The sequence below is a fragment of the Chelmon rostratus genome, chromosome 7 (assembly GCF_017976325.1).
Source record: "Chelmon rostratus isolate fCheRos1 chromosome 7, fCheRos1.pri, whole genome shotgun sequence".
Taxonomy (NCBI): Eukaryota; Metazoa; Chordata; class Actinopteri; order Chaetodontiformes; family Chaetodontidae; genus Chelmon; species Chelmon rostratus.
The window spans coordinates 19,407,867-19,428,084 of NC_055664.1; the positions used below are offsets into that span (position 1 = coordinate 19,407,867).

General features: G+C 41.7%; 1 protein-coding gene across 1 annotated transcript in view; it reads right to left on the bottom strand.

The window, feature by feature from the left end:
• Window positions 1-471: 471 nt before the first annotated feature.
• plch1 (phospholipase C, eta 1) overlaps window positions 472-20,218 on the bottom strand; it is a 52,662-nt gene continuing 32,915 nt past the window's right edge. Inside the window, exons 10-23 of the mRNA XM_041940887.1 lie at window positions 18,279-18,386; window positions 15,771-15,926; window positions 14,962-15,024; window positions 12,984-13,078; window positions 10,243-10,340; window positions 9,982-10,161; window positions 8,993-9,100; window positions 7,857-7,981; window positions 7,570-7,654; window positions 5,589-5,735; window positions 5,073-5,152; window positions 4,887-4,946; window positions 4,000-4,387; window positions 472-3,164 (exon numbers count right to left, since the gene is read on the bottom strand). Of these exons, the coding sequence (XP_041796821.1) occupies window positions 472-3,164; window positions 4,000-4,387; window positions 4,887-4,946; window positions 5,073-5,152; window positions 5,589-5,735; window positions 7,570-7,654; window positions 7,857-7,981; window positions 8,993-9,100; window positions 9,982-10,161; window positions 10,243-10,340; window positions 12,984-13,078; window positions 14,962-15,024; window positions 15,771-15,926; window positions 18,279-18,386 (4,386 nt within the window). The remainder of the gene's footprint in view (window positions 3,165-3,999; window positions 4,388-4,886; window positions 4,947-5,072; window positions 5,153-5,588; window positions 5,736-7,569; window positions 7,655-7,856; window positions 7,982-8,992; window positions 9,101-9,981; window positions 10,162-10,242; window positions 10,341-12,983; window positions 13,079-14,961; window positions 15,025-15,770; window positions 15,927-18,278; window positions 18,387-20,218) is intronic.

Consider the following 20,218-nt stretch of genomic DNA (forward strand, 5'->3'; position numbering starts at 1 on the left):
CATAAAAAGAAAGACATTCCTTCTCTGCTTAAAAAACAATGCTTCTTTTTTTGCTTTGTAGTCAATGTACAAAGTTTGGACAGTACATCACAGGGACAAAGATAACAAGTATCTGTACAATCAGTCTAGGAAGCCTTTTTGAGGGAATCAGACTTCCCAAGAACATTTACACATTAAGCAGAATATAGACAATACACTGCCAGACTAGAAAGACCATTCACTATTGAATAGTGGACATTTCATACAGGAAATTCATGCTGTAAGATCCAACCATGGATTATATGTGATGTTTCACTTACATTGTACAGACTTTCTTTCTCTAGAAATAGCCCATAAAAATTAATGTAAGGGAAACCTACTGGTCTGTGAACACGGAAACAAACAACGGAAAGTATTCATTTCTTTGATCTTCTGGCTTTTGGTGTAATTGACCATCATCAAGTATCACTGCTTAGTCGTTAGAGGTCAGAGTTACAGTCTGAGCAGAAAATAGACCTCAGGCTCTGATGCAGGGTGGTCAGAGTCAGCAGGTGGAAGGGAGTCATCGGTATAGTAGCGATCTCCATAATGATCCCCATTTCCATAATGCAATGACGTGCAAGCTCCTTCAGGAAGTCCCCTGTCCTCTAGCTGACCAAGGTAGCCTGCTATGTAAGAACCAGTAGAGTGTCTGTTAGGTGGTGGATTCTGTGAGGCTGGTTTATTCCTTAGTACTACCCCCCCAATGCTGGCAGTACTATTGATCACTACTCCTGCCCGAGGCTTTAGAGCCTCTTGCTGTCTTTCGCGGGCACGGCTGTTAATATGACGCACTCGGCTTTGGCTCCGAGAGGATAGGCGACGGGTAAGGAGCGGAGGGGAATCATCTACATCCCTGGGAACAATAGGAGCTATACTTGTGTCCTGTGGCTGTGACAGTGCAGGTTTTGATTCGTGACGCAACTGAGGAGGCAGAGGTCTATCTCTGTCAGTGTCTTCCCCCTCCAGACTGACCAGCTTACGCAGTTGTTCTGTAAGTGGATCGCAAGACTGTGATTGGAAAGTTACTTCCCCCATGGTGCCCATCCTCTTTTGCTTCCTCATATGAGGAGTGATGAAACTGCGACTAATAATGTGGTATTTGCTCTGGAAGTTGCATGATATGTCTTCAGAGGTCAGATCTCCCAGGGACTTTGACTTACATGGGCTGGGGGCTGTGGAGTCTGTGGTAACAGACAGGGGTTTTGTTGATAAAGGGACTTGATTTGAGTGCAGAGAAATTATGGATTCAGGCTGTGACTGGTGCCTTATATTATTGAGGGAAACATTTTCATTCCATGATTGCTTCGGGGTGTATGACTGTGTTCGACTTTGGCAGTGTGGCTGGGTGTTTCGAGGAGCTGAAGACTCTGATGGGAGTGTAATGCTGTCATAGTCCAGGTGGCTGTACACTGCATCACAGTCTGAAGAAGGGGAATATAGGCCTCTGTCTCTGCTGATGTTTCTAGACACAGCAGATTGGCTAGGCAGACTTTCAGAAGAGGAGAAACCATTGTGGAAACACCTTACTGGCTCCCTCTCCATCCGTTTATACCCAACCCTATCTTGATGAGACCTGTTTAGGATCTGGCTGCCACTATAGCTCTTCTGTTGTGTGTAGGAACTGCTGAAGTCTTTGCTGTTGTTCAAGGCCTCAGATTTGCTCTGAGGAACAGGGTAGCTGTTCTGACGCAGTGGACTAGGGTTAGAGGTTCTAGAGTTGGCGGGTCCGTGAAAAGGAGAAGGCTGGGAGTTGTTCAGGTGTTGGTGGTGATTGGACAGCTGGTAGGAAGGCTGATTCATTGGGGAGGGACACTTTGAAAATGCTACATGAGATGCATGTGAACGGTACTGCTGTTGCAGATCACGGTATGATGATGTATTCAGTTTTTGTTGGGAGTAGTTGGGAGTTGACTCATGGTTTTGGTAAATAGCATGCCGTTTGGTTGGACTTACGCGCTCCTCCCATTGGCTGTCATGTCTGAGCGAGGTCAGCATTATCTCTAACGGATCCTCATCAACATTTATCTCCACTTCTGCAAAAGCATTGCCAGCTGACTCATGGAGAAACTGAAAGCAGTTGTTGTTTACAGAGGAGCCCATGTACATTTTAGAGGGACCCCGTTCTGTCTCTGGTACTGGTGGTGGGGGATCAAACACTTCCTCGTATACACTCTCCTCAGCCTCCTCAGTTCTGTGCATATCCCAGCCCGCACTGTGCCCTTTCCCTAAACCTTGAACCACCTTTGCAGGAGAGGACCTCAAGCTGTTTGAGGATGTGCTCTCCATCTTATCTGCCTCAACACTGACTGCCTGTTTCTTCAGGTTGTACACTGATACAGGCAAAAGCACCTCCTCATCCAGAATAGTGTAGACCTCCTCAAGCTCAGCAGTTTCTGGGCTGGAGAGGATGGCTGGAGCAGGTGCATCTGCCAAGGAAAGGATTTCCTGTTTTACATGATTCTGATTATGAGCTACTTTTTGGGGACTTATTATATGTTTCTTGTTAGGAGATGCAGTGTTGGTCTTGAGAGGAGACCTTAAATCTTGCAGCACTTTAGGAGTGGTAGGCCTGAAGTTTGAGTGACGGAAAGGGGTATCATGAGATAAGATTGTAAGATCGTTTTGGTCAACAGTACTTTCGAACTGACCAATCAGAGCAGAAATAGAGCCACATGTGTCTTGCTCGTTGCCTAAGGACACAGCATCAATGAGTCTGGAGAGGGTGCTGTCATGTAGAGAGCTGGGACTCTTAAGATCACAGTCCACACTGACAGGGGAGAGAGGGGCCATGATGGAGGGGGCAGAGGAGGAGGACGAGGAGATGGAAGGTGCAACGGTAAATGCTGTGCTGTTTGACGATGTTTCTGGTTTATCTGATCTCATCTGGCTGTTCATGGAAGGTGCTGTGAAGTTGTTTGATTTGTTGACTCCATTGTCTTCTGCTTGGTAATTAGCATAATCTTCTTCATTTCTTACTTCTCCCCCACCAATAACCAGATAGGAAGCCTCCTCTGATTGGTCAAATTCTTTGTTTCTTTTGATGTATGTCTCAGAAGGGGAAGAGATGTCTGGTTCGATAAAGAATGATGATTTGATGAAAGGGTCCAAAGAGGAAGACCTGGGCCTGTTGAAGGAGCAAGCTCCTGTGGACACAGATAATTGAACAAAGCAATTAATAAAGATAGGCTTATCTTTTAGCATTAGATGTAGAACACCAAGCCAACCAACATTAAATGACAACAATTAACAGTCCAGCCAATACAAGGCAATAGCAATACACAGACAAATGGATCACCAAGTACAACTGTGAAGGGGAAGCTGGAAAATGAGGCTGTGGAGGTTAAAAAAGGAAGAATCCATGTTTTCGGACATCAGATTAGGAGAGAGATGGTCAAATGGAATTGTTTGGTCAAATGGGATCAAATGACACAGCAATATATTTCTCTGACCACATTGGAACAAAATACACTTGGTGGACGCAATACTGGGATGTTTTTGAACGATGCAACCTTCAGACAATAGGTATTTTAGATTACCTGCAGGAATATCCTAGTCAGTTCTCTACTATAAAGAAGCACAACAAATGAAGATGGGACAGAAAAGGCATGTTAAGGTATCATGGAGAGTAGGCTGTAGTCTGTCAGTTCACATGTTACTGTACATGAGTTTGAAATAGTTGTAGCAGGATAAGTAAAGCAGAGGAGAGAAATTAGGAAATGCTAACATTTTACAGTACATTAATCAATGTGCAAAGCAAAACACACCATAACTGTTCCCAAATAGTGTCCCTGATATTAACAGACATTAACTGACATCAATGGTACAGATTGCTGTTACTTATTGTTAGTATTAGATAATGAATCTTGAATCTTACACATTTCTTATGCTGATTGAACTAGAATTGATGTAATTTGGGCACAATTGCATGATTCTAAAATATATTAATTCCTTGACTGGGATGACATGAAAAATACCCACCAATGACAGTGTCTGCACCCATGTCATGTTGTTCCTTGTCTGGGGAGCAGAGGGATAGCTGCCCTTGCAGAAGCCTGTCTAAGGGCATGGAGATAGGTCTGTGGGTGAGGGGGGCTCGGGGTTGGAGACGCTTCTCCACCCCTCCTTCCTTCCCTGACATGCCCTCGCCTCCTGCTCCTGCACCTGTGCTGTTCTTTTGGTCTGATATCGAAGCCACTGACTCTGACAGCGCCATCTTTGTCTTCTTCCGTCCCTTTGCTGGGGCACTAGCTGTGCGCCGTAGGAGGTGATCACTGATGGAGCGTTTCCGAAGGCCACTGGAGTTTGTATCCACAGAGGACTTGGAAGAGCGGTTGAACAAACCCCGGATACCTCGCAGCTGATGACCCTGAGGGCAGGTGGAACAGGAAGGGAAGGAAGGAAATAAGAAGGGACAAAGATGTGCTTCACACATGATCAAACAATGTGCAGTGACTACTGACATAGACTGACCACAACTTTTACACAAATAACAGTGAAATTAGTGTTAGTTTTCATGAACACAATGAAAAGATATGCCAAGTACTGAACACAGTTTTTAGCGAATGCATGTTTTTATATGCATTGCCACTAGATGGCACCCTTACACCTTAAGTTACCACAGTAAATAATATGCAAGAAGCCATTGTAGATTATGCATGCACACTTACATTGCATATTATTCCTTCTTTGTTGAAAATGAGACAACAACAGTTGAATAAAAATGACCTTATAAGCAAGCTGTATGACTCAGTGGTTTAATGTCACACAAACATGTCATTGAAGATACCGCTGAGGACAAACTGCACTTTTGCACCATGCATTACTATTTCATGCAGCACCACACAGAGCCTCGGGCATCAGGATACCTTGTTAGATCCTAGAAAGTGCATTATGGTAAAGCTGGGGTTCAGGACTAGAGGACTCCACTAGAAAGACAAGGGATTGAAGGAGCATAGCTTGATTTTTTTCTGTTTATCTCCAAAATATAATCTTAGTTGACAAAAGAAACTCACAGGGGCAAGTCTGCAACAAATACCGGGACAAGCACTTACTTTCCCATAAACATCATGCACTGACACATGCACAAAGATGGACGCCTCGGTCAGCCCCTCCAAGTAAACATGTCTGTAACCTGTTGGCAGAGAAGGAAGGAGAAAGCATGTGAGTGAGAGCGTGAGTGATGGAGTGAGTCAAAGAAATATAACGGCTGTCATCAGAGTGGTGGTTGTGTAGTAGTTCCCTGAGGAGCGGGCATCAGGGGTTCAGGGACAACTCTGATGGATGTGAACAACAAAAATAACCTGCCAAGCCACAGGTCTTTTACTTTACAAATCAAGCAAATCATGGTCCACTAGACACAAGATAATGTGCCCCATAGCCACAGCACTGCCAAAGCCATGAGGGACATTATGCGTATAAGTATGAGTCTGTCTGTTTGTGTTAAATAGAACTGCAGTGATTCTAACTTGTGCTGACAAACTGTGTCCCCTCTTAAGTTCATGTCATTCACACACAAAAAAGATCATTTTCTCAGAAGAGCTGAAAATACTAAGGAATTTTGCACAGACCAGGCATCAGGCTGCTGAAAGCAACAGTCCGTTGACCAATAAAGTCCCGTCCGATTGGGTCGTGGTCCCACACAAGGAAGCGCACCAAAACCACCTCAGCCATATGAAGTGTAAAGCACAGAGTCTCTTCCCATACCGGATTAAAACCTGGGGAAAATACACACATATATGCTCATTATAATTAGGTTCTGTTTCATCATTGTCTCATTAAAACATATATATACAAGACATCCAAAACACCAGAATAGGTGCTGCTGGTTGTAGTAAGGATGTAGTAAGGAGGATTTTCCTCTCCCCCTGCCAGGTGCCCTCATCTGTGGAGATATGTTAGGGGTGATTATGCTTCCTTTGTGCCTCTAATTAATTAAACTGACTTTTGATCCTGGCAGTGCACCACAGCTCAGACCGGAGCATCTGTGGTAATGGCATTGTTTCATCTCTGCTCTTTTTTTCCTTTTTTTTTTTTTTTTTAGGAATGATGTCAATAATTATTAATATTTAAATTCACAGAGGAGAGATCACATTGCATTTGCTTTTGTTTGTGTGCCATAGGTACAAAATGGTTGCTTTTCAGAGGATAAAAAACAATGAAAAATAGCTAAGTCATACAGTACAAGGTGGGAGTAATAAAAGTTTGCATTGTTGCAACAGAGCAATGAAAAGGTCATAACATAATATCAAGGCATTAAAAAACTTAAGGAAAGCAGAGACATGGTCTACCAGTTTTTCCAGTCCTGAATACAGAGATCTGCAATGTATCAGAGCTCTAAAAGGTGGATTAATTGGACTGGATGTTTTTCAACTAAATGTTCAAACTGCCAAAAGAGAGCTGTAAAATAACCTCAGATCATGATCTATGCTATATGAGTAAAAAGTTTACAAAATAGTTTGTTGCCTTTTCCTGATCAATAATATGTTTCATCAACAGACCCTTTCCACAGCAGACATTTAGACTTGTCAATAGTACGAAAATAACATAGGTAATGGCAATGGCTCGGTTCTATTCAGAGGCAGCTCAATGAAATTCAGCCATGATTCATTGAATGATTTCCAACTGTGACAAGTCATAACATCTGATGTGAAAAAAAGTGTATTTTGAAAATACAGTAACAAGCAAGTATGCTAAAGTGGAAGAAATGTGTTTATCTCTACTACAGTTGCATTTGTCTAAACTATGCACACATGGCTAGATGTGACCTGAGATACTCACTCTCTACCAACATCTATTGGGAGTAAAAGATGCAGCAGCTAGGATGGCAAAAAGGAGCGGTGCTACAACTGTACATCCAGATAATAAAGCTGTAAAAATATTAAAGTAATTCCTAAATAAAATAACTTCTTTTTTTTTTTTTTTTTTTGGTCACTTAGGGGCAGCAGAATCAAACTCTAAACACAACACTGACATATTATCAATATAGCAGCTGGGAAGAAACATTATCATTCGTTTGGAGTCATGTTTCTGTGCCAATATTGTCCATTTTATCCAAAATGTCCAATACCCACTCTATTTTAGCTCTGTTTCAGGTCTCTACTAGCTCCTGTGGGAAATATGTGGCTCTCTTGCTGATAAATGTTCCACTCTACACACTAGCTAGTTGCTAACTGTGTCTGCCTGCTGTTTGGTGCTGAGCAGGTTGCGTAAAGTGGGTTTTTAAACCTTTTTTTTTTTTTTTTTAACTTAAAACAGCTGCCTGCTGTGGACAAAACAGTATAAAAACAATTAGAGTGAATTAAAACAGTAAAGCTACAGTCCAGACAGCTAAACAATGATCTGGAACTCAACTGTAAAGCTCCGTCAAGCAGAGCTGCAGATTCAGGTGATAATTTTCTGTATGTTCATCACTCTTTCACGGTGCCACATTGTTTTCACATTCTCATTTGATTGTCCATTGTCATTAGATGCCCAGTTAAATCATTCTTCAGTGGTTCAGTGAGTGTGCGGTACTGTGATGCAGTTCAAACTGATCTGTCTGTGTCTAACCATTATCATCGACAACTCGCGTCTGTTCCTTGCAGCAATCAACTGGGAGGCCGATGATCTCCACTTCAACGAATGGATCAATAATCTGATAAAGGAGAGAGGACAATAAAATTAATTACATTTTGTTCTGTTATGCTGAACATATTTCTGCTAAGAGCGAGCTGAGCAGTCTCTGAGTACTCCAGTATAATAATGCATGCATTCATGTGTGTGTGTGTGTGAGAGAGAGAGAGAGAGACATATGGTGAATGTGGGCACACAGTGTATGTGTTTTGGTGTGTTTGTACCTCTCCGCGGTCCCCCAGCATGGAGTCTGGTGGTTTGGGCAACTGCTGGCCACTAATGATCTTGAGAACGAGTTGCTTCTTGGGGTAAGCTGGAAGCGGGTCATCACTGAATGGGTTGAAGGAGCCTGGAGGGAATGAGAGACAGCAGAGCAAGAATTTTGATTAACGCCATCACTCAATCCTAAAGTCCTGTCCTCTGATTCCTCTGCTTGCTCCAGTTTAGGTATGTGATATGCAGAATGATGAAAATAGCAGATATATGTTTCTGTCACATTTCTGTTAATGATTACATAATGTTGACACGAGTGGCTACAGTTGCATTCAAACCTACGAGTGAGGACACATGTTGTCTGCTTTCAGCAGGCATTACATCATTAAGAGCAGCATCGCAAACTACATGTGCAGCAAGCTTGTTATGTACCTAACTCCTTGATTATATAACAGTACTGGAGAATAATGGGCATGAGATCATCTTTATAACTTCATGTGGTGCAGAAACACACCTCAAACTCACAGCAATTAATTAATAATTGTAGTGAGGATCCTAAAGTTTCTAAAGAGAGCAAATATGTCACATTGAATTGCAGGAAAATGTATCTATCTTGATACAGTCAGTTATCACTTACTTCTATTTCCTGTAATTGTGTGCCAATAAAAACTCGTGTCTTCTCTGAAAATATCTTATAGGTTCAATTGAGCAAGCAGATACGGGAATACACTGAACATGCTGTCATGTGAAATATTATTAGCTAAAGGGCCTATTATAAAGATTTTTGATGATAATATGTACGTTACTGCTTACTTATATTTGAATGCATAACTACTTCACATGTCACATTCTGTATTCCTCCAGTACTTTTCAGATCAAATGCAACATTATCTGCTCTCCTAACATAACAATTACATTTAAATTTCTCATATCCATTGTATGTATTTCTGTGGTTAACAGTTCTTCCGGTATGGCTCCATCCCTACAAGTAGCTGTGCTGTCTCTAAGCTTGCAGCTTCATTTCAAATGTTAAATCACAACAAAGGAACAAAGATTTGCACATCAGTTTTTATTCGTCTGAACAAACACTGATTGTACGCATGTATTTGTGCTTGTATGTGTGCTTGCAGTCTGTCTGTTTCAGTACCTTTACACATGGGAGGGGGCTTGAGGACGTAGCCAATACCTCCATTCACCATGAACTTGGCTCTGTTGAGCTGCATCATCCTGCCCTCTGTCTGGTAATTCAGAGCAACTGAAAGAGAAAAAATCCACATACAATATTGAGTTTTTATATTATTAGCCAGATATTGGTGCAGTTTCTGTAACCTGTGAAAATCTGTGGAAGCTACGCAGTAATATGTAGCATGTGTAGATGTGTGGTCTGTTAAGCTTGTTAAGCATTGTTTTTCAGATTAAAGCAAGTGTTGCTCTTTAGTTTATTCATTCATTCATTTTTTTCATTGAGCCTGTTTGTCTATTCACCCTTGAAGCCTTAGAAGAAGAGGGAGGAAATGAGGAAGGAAAGAAGCCAAAAAGACAACAGAAAGAAAAGAGCGAATCTCAGCTGCTTCAAAGATGATCTCAGAGTTTGCCGTTTGTTTAACTTTTTCTTTTTTATTCACTTCCTTTCTCCTTCCTAACTGTTTCTATTTTTGTATACCTGGATCGGTGATATCGTACAAGCCAATATTGCTCTCTGAATTTAATGGGAAAAGATGTAATTGGCAGGGACAGGCTGGGATTCTTTGGATCTTGGATTTCCTGCTCATTTCTGCACAGATAAAAATATTCGGCTCCAACTCCTTTTCATCTTCTTTTAAATTTTTACGTGTTTCTCCCTATTTATGTATTTCTCGCTAATCCTCACCAGTTCCTGATCCAAACTGAACCTTAGCCCCACGACTGAACTTGCAAACTTCCAAACTCAGTACACACATATCTTGTTGAGTTACATAGAAAAGTTATAAAGCGTGTGGTTTGCCACAGATATAATCTGTTTGCGTGTGTGCATGCAGCTGGTATGCAGTGTCAATTACTGTGCAATGACAGGCATGTGGCTACAGGGAAGGCACCTGTTGTTTTCAAGAGCAGACAAACAGGTCAACAGCTTACAGCGACAGACAGCCGTCTTACCCAACTGACAGCCCACGTTCCAGTAAAACTGTGGGTTGAAATTGGACGAGTCAATGCGATAGGCTGAGGGATAAATCCGTGACAGCTGCCTCTGGTTAAAAGCCAGGAATTGTTCGGCTCTGTGATTGACCAGAGACTGAGCCCTGGTCTCGCTGAATGACAGAACGTCACCTGGAGTACCTGAAGAGAAAAATGGGTCAGGCATGAGCAAATGTCCAAGGTAAAGATTGCAATGAGCCAATTTGTGTGTTGGTGTTTTACCTTCATTCAGACACTCCTGCGAGGCAACAGAGTTGGTGAACACCACCAGGTTTGACAGATCTCTACTCAGTTTCATTGTCTTCCTCTTCCTTCCACCCCTAAAACAAATGCCGGAAGACAGAGGACAAATGCAGGAGAGGACAAAGGAGAGTGTGTGAGATTGTGTAGATTTATTCAAGACAGGTAAAAGAAGAAGACTTGCACACAATCATATATTTGTTTAATCATCTACATCGGCAAAAGTATAGGAGGCAGGAGAGGATTGTGCATCAGTGAGGCAGCTTGCAAACCGCAGGACAGAGCATCAAAGGCAAAAAGCTTAATGGGGATCAGAGCGCATGCAGTGCTGCAAGACTCACACGCATTCACGCACACATACAACTACACGCACACACAGTCTTGCACAAGGACAGCTTGCGCATGTCAGTCGCATAGCTACTCAGACACATGCTTGCAGAATCTGTGCTGTGACAGCTCCCGAGGACATGCATATATGAATATGCAAAGAGAGACAGGAAGAACAAAGAGAGACAAAGACCTTATATACAGAGAGAGAATGAGGGAGGAAAACACAGCCAAATGTCCACACTTCTTGACCAATGCCCGCTCACAAAGGAAAGGAAAAAATGAGACAGAGGTGGGCAAACGATGTGATTGATAAAGAATTGTGCGATACAAAATTCATGCTGCAGACAAAAACAGATACAATTAGATTTTCCCTTTCATTGTTGAATCAGATCTGATTTTTAGAATAATAATAGTGAGAATGGGAAAAAGCACATCCTGAATTAATTAACTGTGTTTTGCGTCTCTTTCAGATGTGGTCATACGTTTGGTGAATACCTCATTTTTAGCAATGGAACTTGCACCTCAATGCTGATATGAGTGCTCATGTGGCATTTCTGTATGTTACTCCAGTGCACCATGTTTCTCATGACTCCATGCTGACACTTGAGGAGAGATGGAGGACTGCAGCAGTCGTGGTTTTTTTGGTGGGGAGACAGTGAGGTGGAATATTTTGCATACAATTCACATAACTCAAAAAGCTCAAAGTGATACAGGCAGTGGTTAACAGTTAAGTGCATTGACTGCTGTAATTAAGTATAATTTTGAGGTACTTCACTTGAGTATTTCCATTTTTGGCCACTTCTACTCCACCACGACTCAGAGGGACATTTGACTCCACTACATCTATATCACAACTGTTAGTTATCACTTACTTCTTATAGCAAAATCTGTTTAGAACATATGTTACATTGACATAGATTAAAATACCGTATATAACAGTATATAAAGCAGTTGAGATGTGCTCCACCTCTGCTTATATGCTAATACAAGTCTATGTACCTGTAACCTCAGCACACTGACTCAGTAATGTCAGTTACACAAGAGTATCTGTTTAAAGTCTTAAGCTAACATGAGCCACCACAAGCTACTGGTCACACCAGACCAGCTAAAGCTTTAGCAGCACCTGAGTGTATTGACATGACAAAGGTGTGTATTATTTCTTATGAATTCAATGCTTCATTTTAAGAGGAATATTTTTGTTCTGGTGGGATATTTTGGCCTCTGTGCCACGCACTCATGGTGTTTCTTTTGTTTCAGACTGGAGCAGGAGCTGATCAACTCGCGGAGAGCGCTGAGACGCACCTGTCTCCAATTGGCTAAATCACCCTTTATAAGCAGCCTCCGCTCTGGTCTTGTTGCTGGACTATTCTCTGTGTCAGTGCCTCTCGCTACGCTCTGTTGTGAGGCGATCACACCTCTCACCTCACTCCTCCTACTCAATGAAATTTGTTCCATGTTGTGAGTTTTTGTTTGTGTATTTTTCATTATTTGCTAGATCCAATTTTTCCCATAGCAGTCATTTTTAGTTCATCCTTTACTTTGTCACTTTGTTGTCGCTTGAGCTTTCTGTTGGTACTTTGCCCCTCGTGGCTTTTCTTTGTTGTACTTTGTTTTTGGAAAGAAGAGTTTTTGAGTACCGCTTGTGGTAAATAAACTTTGTTTTACGTCTCTGCATCTGGGTTCTGGCCTCGTGAACCGCAACAACTTGACTATTTCTTCTTTCAGACTTCACAAATTGTTGCTTTAATGCATGAGATATAATAATCTATTACCCATTCTAAAAATTAGACCACTTACAGTGTCAGTCTGCACAATGGGCATATAATGGTTTTACTTGTAAGGAAATATTTTTATAGTGTGATATTTTACTACATAAATGATCCCATACTTCTTCCATCACTGGTCACAGGAGAGTGGCTTTAATGTGAAAGCAAAGCTGTAAGCCTATTTTTAACACAAGAAATATTGCATAAAAACGCTGTCACGCTTGAATTTTGTTCTATACAATTACCACTGCTATGAGCCATCAGAGCGAAACGATGGCACCACACGTTGTGTCTCTATTCTTGTTCTCGGTTTATTCATCCTGGGTGTTCTGTCTTTGGGCTTTTGCACTTGTGAGTCCGTTCTGTAAACCTGCTGCCTTAAAAATATAATGTGAACATGGAAAATGAAAAATCTGATCTGAGCAGGAAGTCATAACAGAGCACAAAGGCTTGCAGAGTGGGCATAGCCAAGCCTTCCTGCTGCCCTTCATTGATGCATGATAAATAAATGGTTTGCCTGGTGCCACTGATGCCCCGGATTGTTCAGTGCTCCCAGCAGTTAGCAACTATCAAACCTCTCAGTTGTCAGGGGTTCTCAGTGTTGTGGCGAAGCAGGTCAAAGATCACCTGTTGAACTGTCCTCCAGCCTCCCTCCCAGACTTCTCCTGACTGTCCTCCTCCTTGTCCACGCTTTGGCATGACAGCCTGGATTTGGAGTGCCTCTGAACAATGGACATACACACACAGGAGTATGCATAAACAAATGCACAAGTTACACCGCAATGAAGGTTTTAGCTTACTGGTTGAATAGCAGAAAAGTAGTGCTTATATTCTTGTCTTCAGTTGAAATCCTGAAAAATGTTTTAAACATACATCACACATGATACCACCTACACACAGCCTCGCAGTTTAAGTGCTCTGTAGTGTGAAAGGGTCACTGATAGTGTGTCTTTAGTAAATTGTATGTGTTTCTGCGTGATTTCTAGTGTTGTTATTGTAATAGCAGTTTAAGTGTTGCATGTGCATGCTGGTGGGTGTTCTAGGTGTAGCACATGTAATTACAGCGAGCGTGCATTTGGTGTATTGTGTGTTTTTTTCTGGAAAGAAGGAACATCTCTATTAGGGCTAAAGTGGAGTTGAGAAGAGGATGAGGGTCGCAGTAATTACAGTGTTTAGGCTGCTTGCCAACACACTACATGCACCAATGCATGCGTGCATATATACACGCACGTGGGAGGATGCATAATATGCAAAGAGGGAGGCATAAAAGAATGAGGAGGAGGTGTGAGTGGGTGAACGGAGGATGGGATAGAGGAAAAGAAGCAAATGGATGGAGGAAGAAATGCAGAGAAGGGTGAGAAATTAGGGAACACAGACAAAATGGAACAAAAACAACCACAGACGCACAGCATTAATGCTCAAACATCTATCTATCTATCTATCTATACATATATATGTATATGTATATATATATATATATACATATATATATATATATATATAGAGAGAGAGAGAGAGAGAGAGAGTTAAATGAATAGGCCATACCATGAGCAGCTATGTGAAGGACCAACACATACATTACAGAGCATCTAAACATGCTTTAGATCAGCATGTTTCTCAAATGTGCATAATCCATGCATTCACTGCAGTGATCAGTGTGGAACTGGAAAACAAGTGTGGCACTCTTAATTATGATCTTTCTACCTACCACAAGCTGATGATAACTCGACAAAGGATGCTTTGTATATGCATTTTCTATGTGGGACTTTATGATTATCTACAGGAGAGCAGTGAGGAGGCTTCTTTTCTGTTTCCCATATGTGATGTAGCAGAATTTCAGGGCGCGGATACCCTTTAAGTAGGCCAGTTTATCACTAAACAGTTCACCATTTTGGAAAATATATTCATTCGCTTTCGTGCCGATAGTCAAAAGAGAAGTTTAATATTACTCTCATATCTGTAGGGTAAATATGAAGGGAAACACACAGTTAGCTTAGCACAAAGACTGGAGGCAAGGAAAAAGCCAGCCTGGCTCTGTCCAAAGGTTAAAAAAAGCACATAGCCCAGCTGCCACCTCAGTTAATTAGCAGCCCTCCACAAAAACAAGTTGGTCTTTTACTGCTCTGTCAGTGGTCGTCTAAGAGAGCCCTGACACACTAAACCAAAACCTGGCTGTCAGGCATCATTTGTATGTCATTGCTAGGCTTGGATTTCAGTGCAGTGGCTCTATAGTCGGCTCTTGCAGGCTCTTGCAGCGGCCCTTCAGCTGATTGGGCATGCTAAAACAGCAGCAAAGGCCATCACAACAGAGTTCTGGGTATAAAATCAGCGATCTGACCCAGTTAGTGCGACTTGCCTGTTCTTTCTTCAAGTAAAAGACAGTGTTCGTTCATTAAGGCCAGCTGGTTGTGTCAGGTCGATATAAGTCTGATAATGTCCAACAGACATTGTCTAATGACGAGAACTACCTGAAGTTTTGTTATTCTTGAAGAATGAAGTAGCTAAACATTTCATGCCAACTGATCAGAAGCTGTACTAACCTGAATTAGCCATTTCAGACCTCACACAAAAAGCAAAAGAGAGCAACCCCTCTTTCCATTCTCACCTTCTGTTTGAGCGTTGTGATGAAGGATCTGCTCTGGGATTTCTTCAAAACCCCTTTGGAGCTCTAGAGACAAGGAGAACACATTCAGAGACTCTTCATGTGTGATTGTGCATGCTTGTTTACATTCATATGTGTGGATTATGTGATGGGAATCTAATAACAACCACATTAGCACCCAGTGAGTCACTTAAACCCCGAAGCTCAGTAGCTGGAGCGGCTGCAACAGACATCAGCCAGTAAAGCAAAACACAGCAGAAGAAGAGAGTGGGTGAGGAATAAGAAAGAAAGGAAAATGACTAGTGAAGAAGAGAAGAGAGAAAAAAAGGCTATATACACATTGAGGTGAAGGGGAACACCAACAAAGCAGGAGAAGGATAAAGAGAAGAGGAAAGCCTGATGCACAGCACCCACTACGTTAAAATGGCTGTCAGGAAACTGAAGCTTCTATAAATAGCGCTAGAGACAAGCAGGGCAATTAAATATTAAGTAACACTGCAGACATTTAGTTTCTCCTCACTTTTGGTCTGTTTTGATATGCTTTGCATGAAACACCACCCAGGTGTGAACACTGCTGTCCCCTCAGAGAGGACTGAGGCGGTGCTGGCTGACTGACCTGTTGTATGTGTTCAGTGGGTGTGTTTGACCTGTGAGTGGTGCAGTAACTAGTCTACTCTTATTTTCTTCAGTTCCCTCCATGACTAATGCCATGACCTAGTTTTATCCCCCCTCTCTTCTCTTTCTGCTCTTCATCTGTTGACGCGTATTACTCTGCTCCACATGCAGCTGTACACACTGCCTCAGGCTGGTACCTGCCGCAGGTTCTTCTGTAGACCCTGGTGCGTGGCCCGCAGCAGCGCTCGGATGCTGAAACTGTCGGTATCTTCCTTGTCTCCGATCCGGGACTCCTTCAGCAGAGAGTCCAGTTTCTTTCTGATGTGAGACTCCACCTGGTGATGACCATTGCCCTGTTTGAAAGAAGAGGGCAATTATTAAGCCGAGGAAGGAGAAAGAGAGATCGGCGTGGAAGCAAGAGGTCATTTCAGTGCAGGTGCAAGGGTACACATGGACAGGAGATGATGGAGCATAGTGTGTTTTGGAGCAAACACACACAACCCCTACGGATGCAAAGCACCTGAGACCTGACCCCAGCCACTATCAACAAACTGCGGAGCCACAGCGCCACAGTCAGTCCTGCAGTGTCAGACCAACCAGCACCACCTTCTGGCAAGAAAAGTAACGACAGCAGCAGTATTTTTTTTTTATGTCTGCAAGACAGTGTGTATACTGCTTAAAATTTTAGACTTTAAAGCAGCAAAAGATTGAGTATGTTTCTGCTAAATATTGTGAAGAGTGCAGTTTTGTGTGTGCTGAAAAAGCTTCATTTCATGCCCTCTTTCATTATTATGCGTAAAAAAAAAACATGAATGCCTTACAAATATCTGTCTGGTGTTTGGTGCTTTACTGCTAGAAGCTGCATTGTACTTCTCTTGGATTATTTAATATCTGCCACATACTAGCATTGTTTTAATTTAGCCAGTTGGTGGTACACCAAACCTATATAGACACATGATTGGTGTTCAGAATCAATGCCTTGTTCACTCATTCACTGCTCTGCCAATCAAATCAAATTAGGTTTTATTGTCACATACACAATCATACACAGTACACTGTAAAGTGAAACTCTTAGGAGTGTTGTAAGCACCATGGTGACACGATGCATGTCATGTGAATACAAAATTCAGCTATCTTGTTAGTCTGCTGGTGCTGCTGTGTGTGTGTTCACAGACCTCTGCTAGAAAATAAACTTCTGCCTGCCTCTCAGCTTTCAAATGAATCTTTATTAGCCAGAATCATCCACTGGGGCCAACGAGCTGTTTTATTTTCTATTTTATACGTACACTGTGAGCACATAAATCGTGAGCTTTGGCTTTACACTTTACATCGCAGACGATTCGATGTTCAGTTTACTCGTACAGCAGGAGTTGGATTCAACAACAACTTTTCTAAAATCGTACGCTCAGCCTAATAGTAAACACTTTAAAAGGACCATTATTGGATGAGAAATATATCACACTATTTATGCAACGTTAGTGGTGACTGCTGTGAAAGCACACTGATTTAATGAGCTCAAAGACAAAACCTCTCGATGGTGGAAACCTGCCACCACCCTTTTAAAATGGCAGCGATCATCCAAAGTGGCATCTGCAGCCTCATGCCTCCAGCTAAATGTGGAAGAATGATGCCATATTTGGTTACACAACTGAACCATCTGGAAAATAACTGAGTGCTTTTGTGCTTTAAATGTGGTGAGGAGGACCCTGGCACTACTGTGCCACGCAATAAATGAACAGGATTAAGAATGACTATTAAAATGGCACCAGGCAATGAGCATAAGCAAGCTGAGATGACTTTCAAACTATTTTCCTGTGCTTACATTGATTTAATATCATATCTGCACCATTAAACATTGATCATTCCAAAACATTACTGCGATAATGATGATGTAAACCTTTACAAGCACCAGCATTACTGCCCAATTACTGCAGTCATTATATCAAGCACAACAATGCCATTAAGATCACATTATCTTTGTGGTCCCTGTATATGAAGGCAGGGGATGTTCTTTAGCATTGGTTGCTGCCAGTCTTAACTCTAAAGTCATTTTTTCATGATATGATGCTGCTGCTGCCTTATTTTCTGAATGAACTCGTTAAGCAGCACTTAAGGAACTGAAAGAGAAGCACAACCAGAGCCAGACGGAAAGGTGGACAGCAGTCGGAGAAAAAGGCTAAAATTTAGATAAAGTTGCTTTTATATCATTATTTTTCAAAAGATAATGGTAAAACTACAAAATTAAATAAAAAAGGAGTAAAAAGCAAAGTTTTCCAACATCCTCTCATTTATATTATCTGCTTTATTGATCAAAATGTTGCTTGAACTTGTTGGATGATACGTTTTATTCATTTAGTGTGTTTTATTGCTGCTTTGCACTAATTGAAATGGAAAAGGTCATCCTGAGCCACTGGTTACTTTGCAAGCACATATAACTAATAATTAAAGCCAATGATGTAAATAAGAAAACGATCAAAACTAATGGCTGAAATTTAAAAAACTCCCAGACTCTTTTTTCATTTACTTCATCTCTACAAAATAAAGACACAAAGTTAACTCCATAGGCCTTCGAATGATGGAAACTAAGTGAAAACAAGGAGGAAAGACTCAAGTAATGTGAAGTAACATGTCTGCTTGGAGTTAACTTGAGTATTTGTGCATATTTGTGTCGACATAGTCTTCATAGTAATATTCCTCAGTCTTACATTATTGCTCTTAAGCTTGAAGTCATCCTCAATTTCATCTGCGCTGTCATCATCAGAGACCTCGCCTTCCTCTGCGTCTGCAGACAGATAGGCAGGCAGACGCTTCCCCTGGACCGAGAGAGGACAGACAAAGAGATGGGAGGAGAGTGACAAACATACGTTTGACATGTGCATATGTCTTAAATGTAACGCAAATCCTTGCTTTTATACGCTTGAACGCCCACACAGGTTGCACCTCCAAGATAGTCCAAGAATAACACAGCAGGGTGCAACACGCTTCACTCAGACATTCACATAACTGCACACAAGCCTACATTAAAAAACGCACACGTTAAAGTCTTTCAAAAGCCGCAGCGTGTGCCATTACTGCCACACGTAAGCACACGAAAGACACACACACACACACACAAATAGTACAATCAGCTGCAGAAAGGAGCTCCCTGAGCAGCCCTTTCAGCAGAGTGGAAGCCCATCAACGAGCCATTCTGAAGGCGTGAGTGGGAGTCAAGATTTTCTAAGCTCCTTCTAAAATCATTGCCAGACTCCGAGCTTCCTACAGTACAGCCAGTCTTTCACTGACACAGACATCACCGCCCTCGTTTCAAGCACACAAGTCCGTGCCCTCTCTGCCTTCTCTCGGCGACTGTCAAAAACCCTTTCACCATTTTTTCTTTATTATCTCATCTTGCCTCTCACTCCACTGGGGGATGGAGAGTGGTAAAAGGCTCTCAAACGAGTGCAGAGAGGGGGAGGAAAGGGATGGAGGAAACCTGTTAGAGAGGACTAAAGGGCTTTATAGACGATCAATAATGCTCTTTCACTTTTTTTAAGATATCTGGCTGGGGGAGGGACAAAGCCAGAGCACCTTCTCCCCAGGAACAATGCAGGCTTTCTTCACAACGCAGATAAAGTCAATTTCATGTGGATCTTACAGCAAAAATCCAATAAAAGCTGAAAGCTTTTGCTCTGTCTCTCTCTCTCTGTTTCTTTGTATGAATAACTGTACTGTGCCGGTGGATAAGGATCTCCTGGGTCTGAGGCCGTCAAAGTGAGAGCTGATATTTAAAAAAAAAGAAAGATATTAGATAGATATTATTATTATCGTTTATTATTATCGTTTTTTGTTTTGTTTTGTTTTGTTTTTTTGAGCATGATAATGACAACCATGTTTCACAGATCATCTTGCTGCACACCTGTCCAGCCTTAACTGACGACAACAGTAGGTGCTGCAAAGAGATAAGCTTGTGAAGCTTGTGAAGAATTTACAGACTGTAAAATGTGACTTCCTCCATGTATGTAATTTAAACAGACAAACAGTGCTGTTGTTTCTCCATACATGTTAAAGTAACAAGCATTAACATTAACTAAAAGACCTTTGGAGAGACAGATTAGTCTGAATGTGTGTCAGGGGTGTTTTGAGGACGAAATATGTGTGACACCTGTGGTGACTCAATTATAAGTTAATCAAAGACTTTATTAATCATTGAGGGGAAAGTGTCAAATTGAGTGTCTCTAGCAAGAAATTTGAAAAACAATAATGTTGTTTTTGTTTTGGGCAGGGATTTTAGGAAAAAAAGATAATTGTAATTCTGTATAAACTCAGCTGGGTAGCAGTGCATATTTTCCATGGAATTTAAATGTCTTTAAATATTCATCTATTCATCACGGTCAGTTGCAGGATCGCTGTGACGAGCAGCAATTAAAAAAAATGAATAGTTTAACAGCCGCAGCTGAGTCACCGTGCCTCTGTTTGTGTGTGTGCTGTGATAAAATAAAAACCTACTATCTGTTGCTCAGCTATCATATTCCAGCATCTTCGCTCCTTTCCCCTCCATGATTAATACAATGGCATGCTTTGCTCCTCATTTTCTCCTCTTCCTTGTTTATGGGCATTAATTAGCTGCCTTGCATTGCCTCTCCCACTCCCATCCTCAGCACAG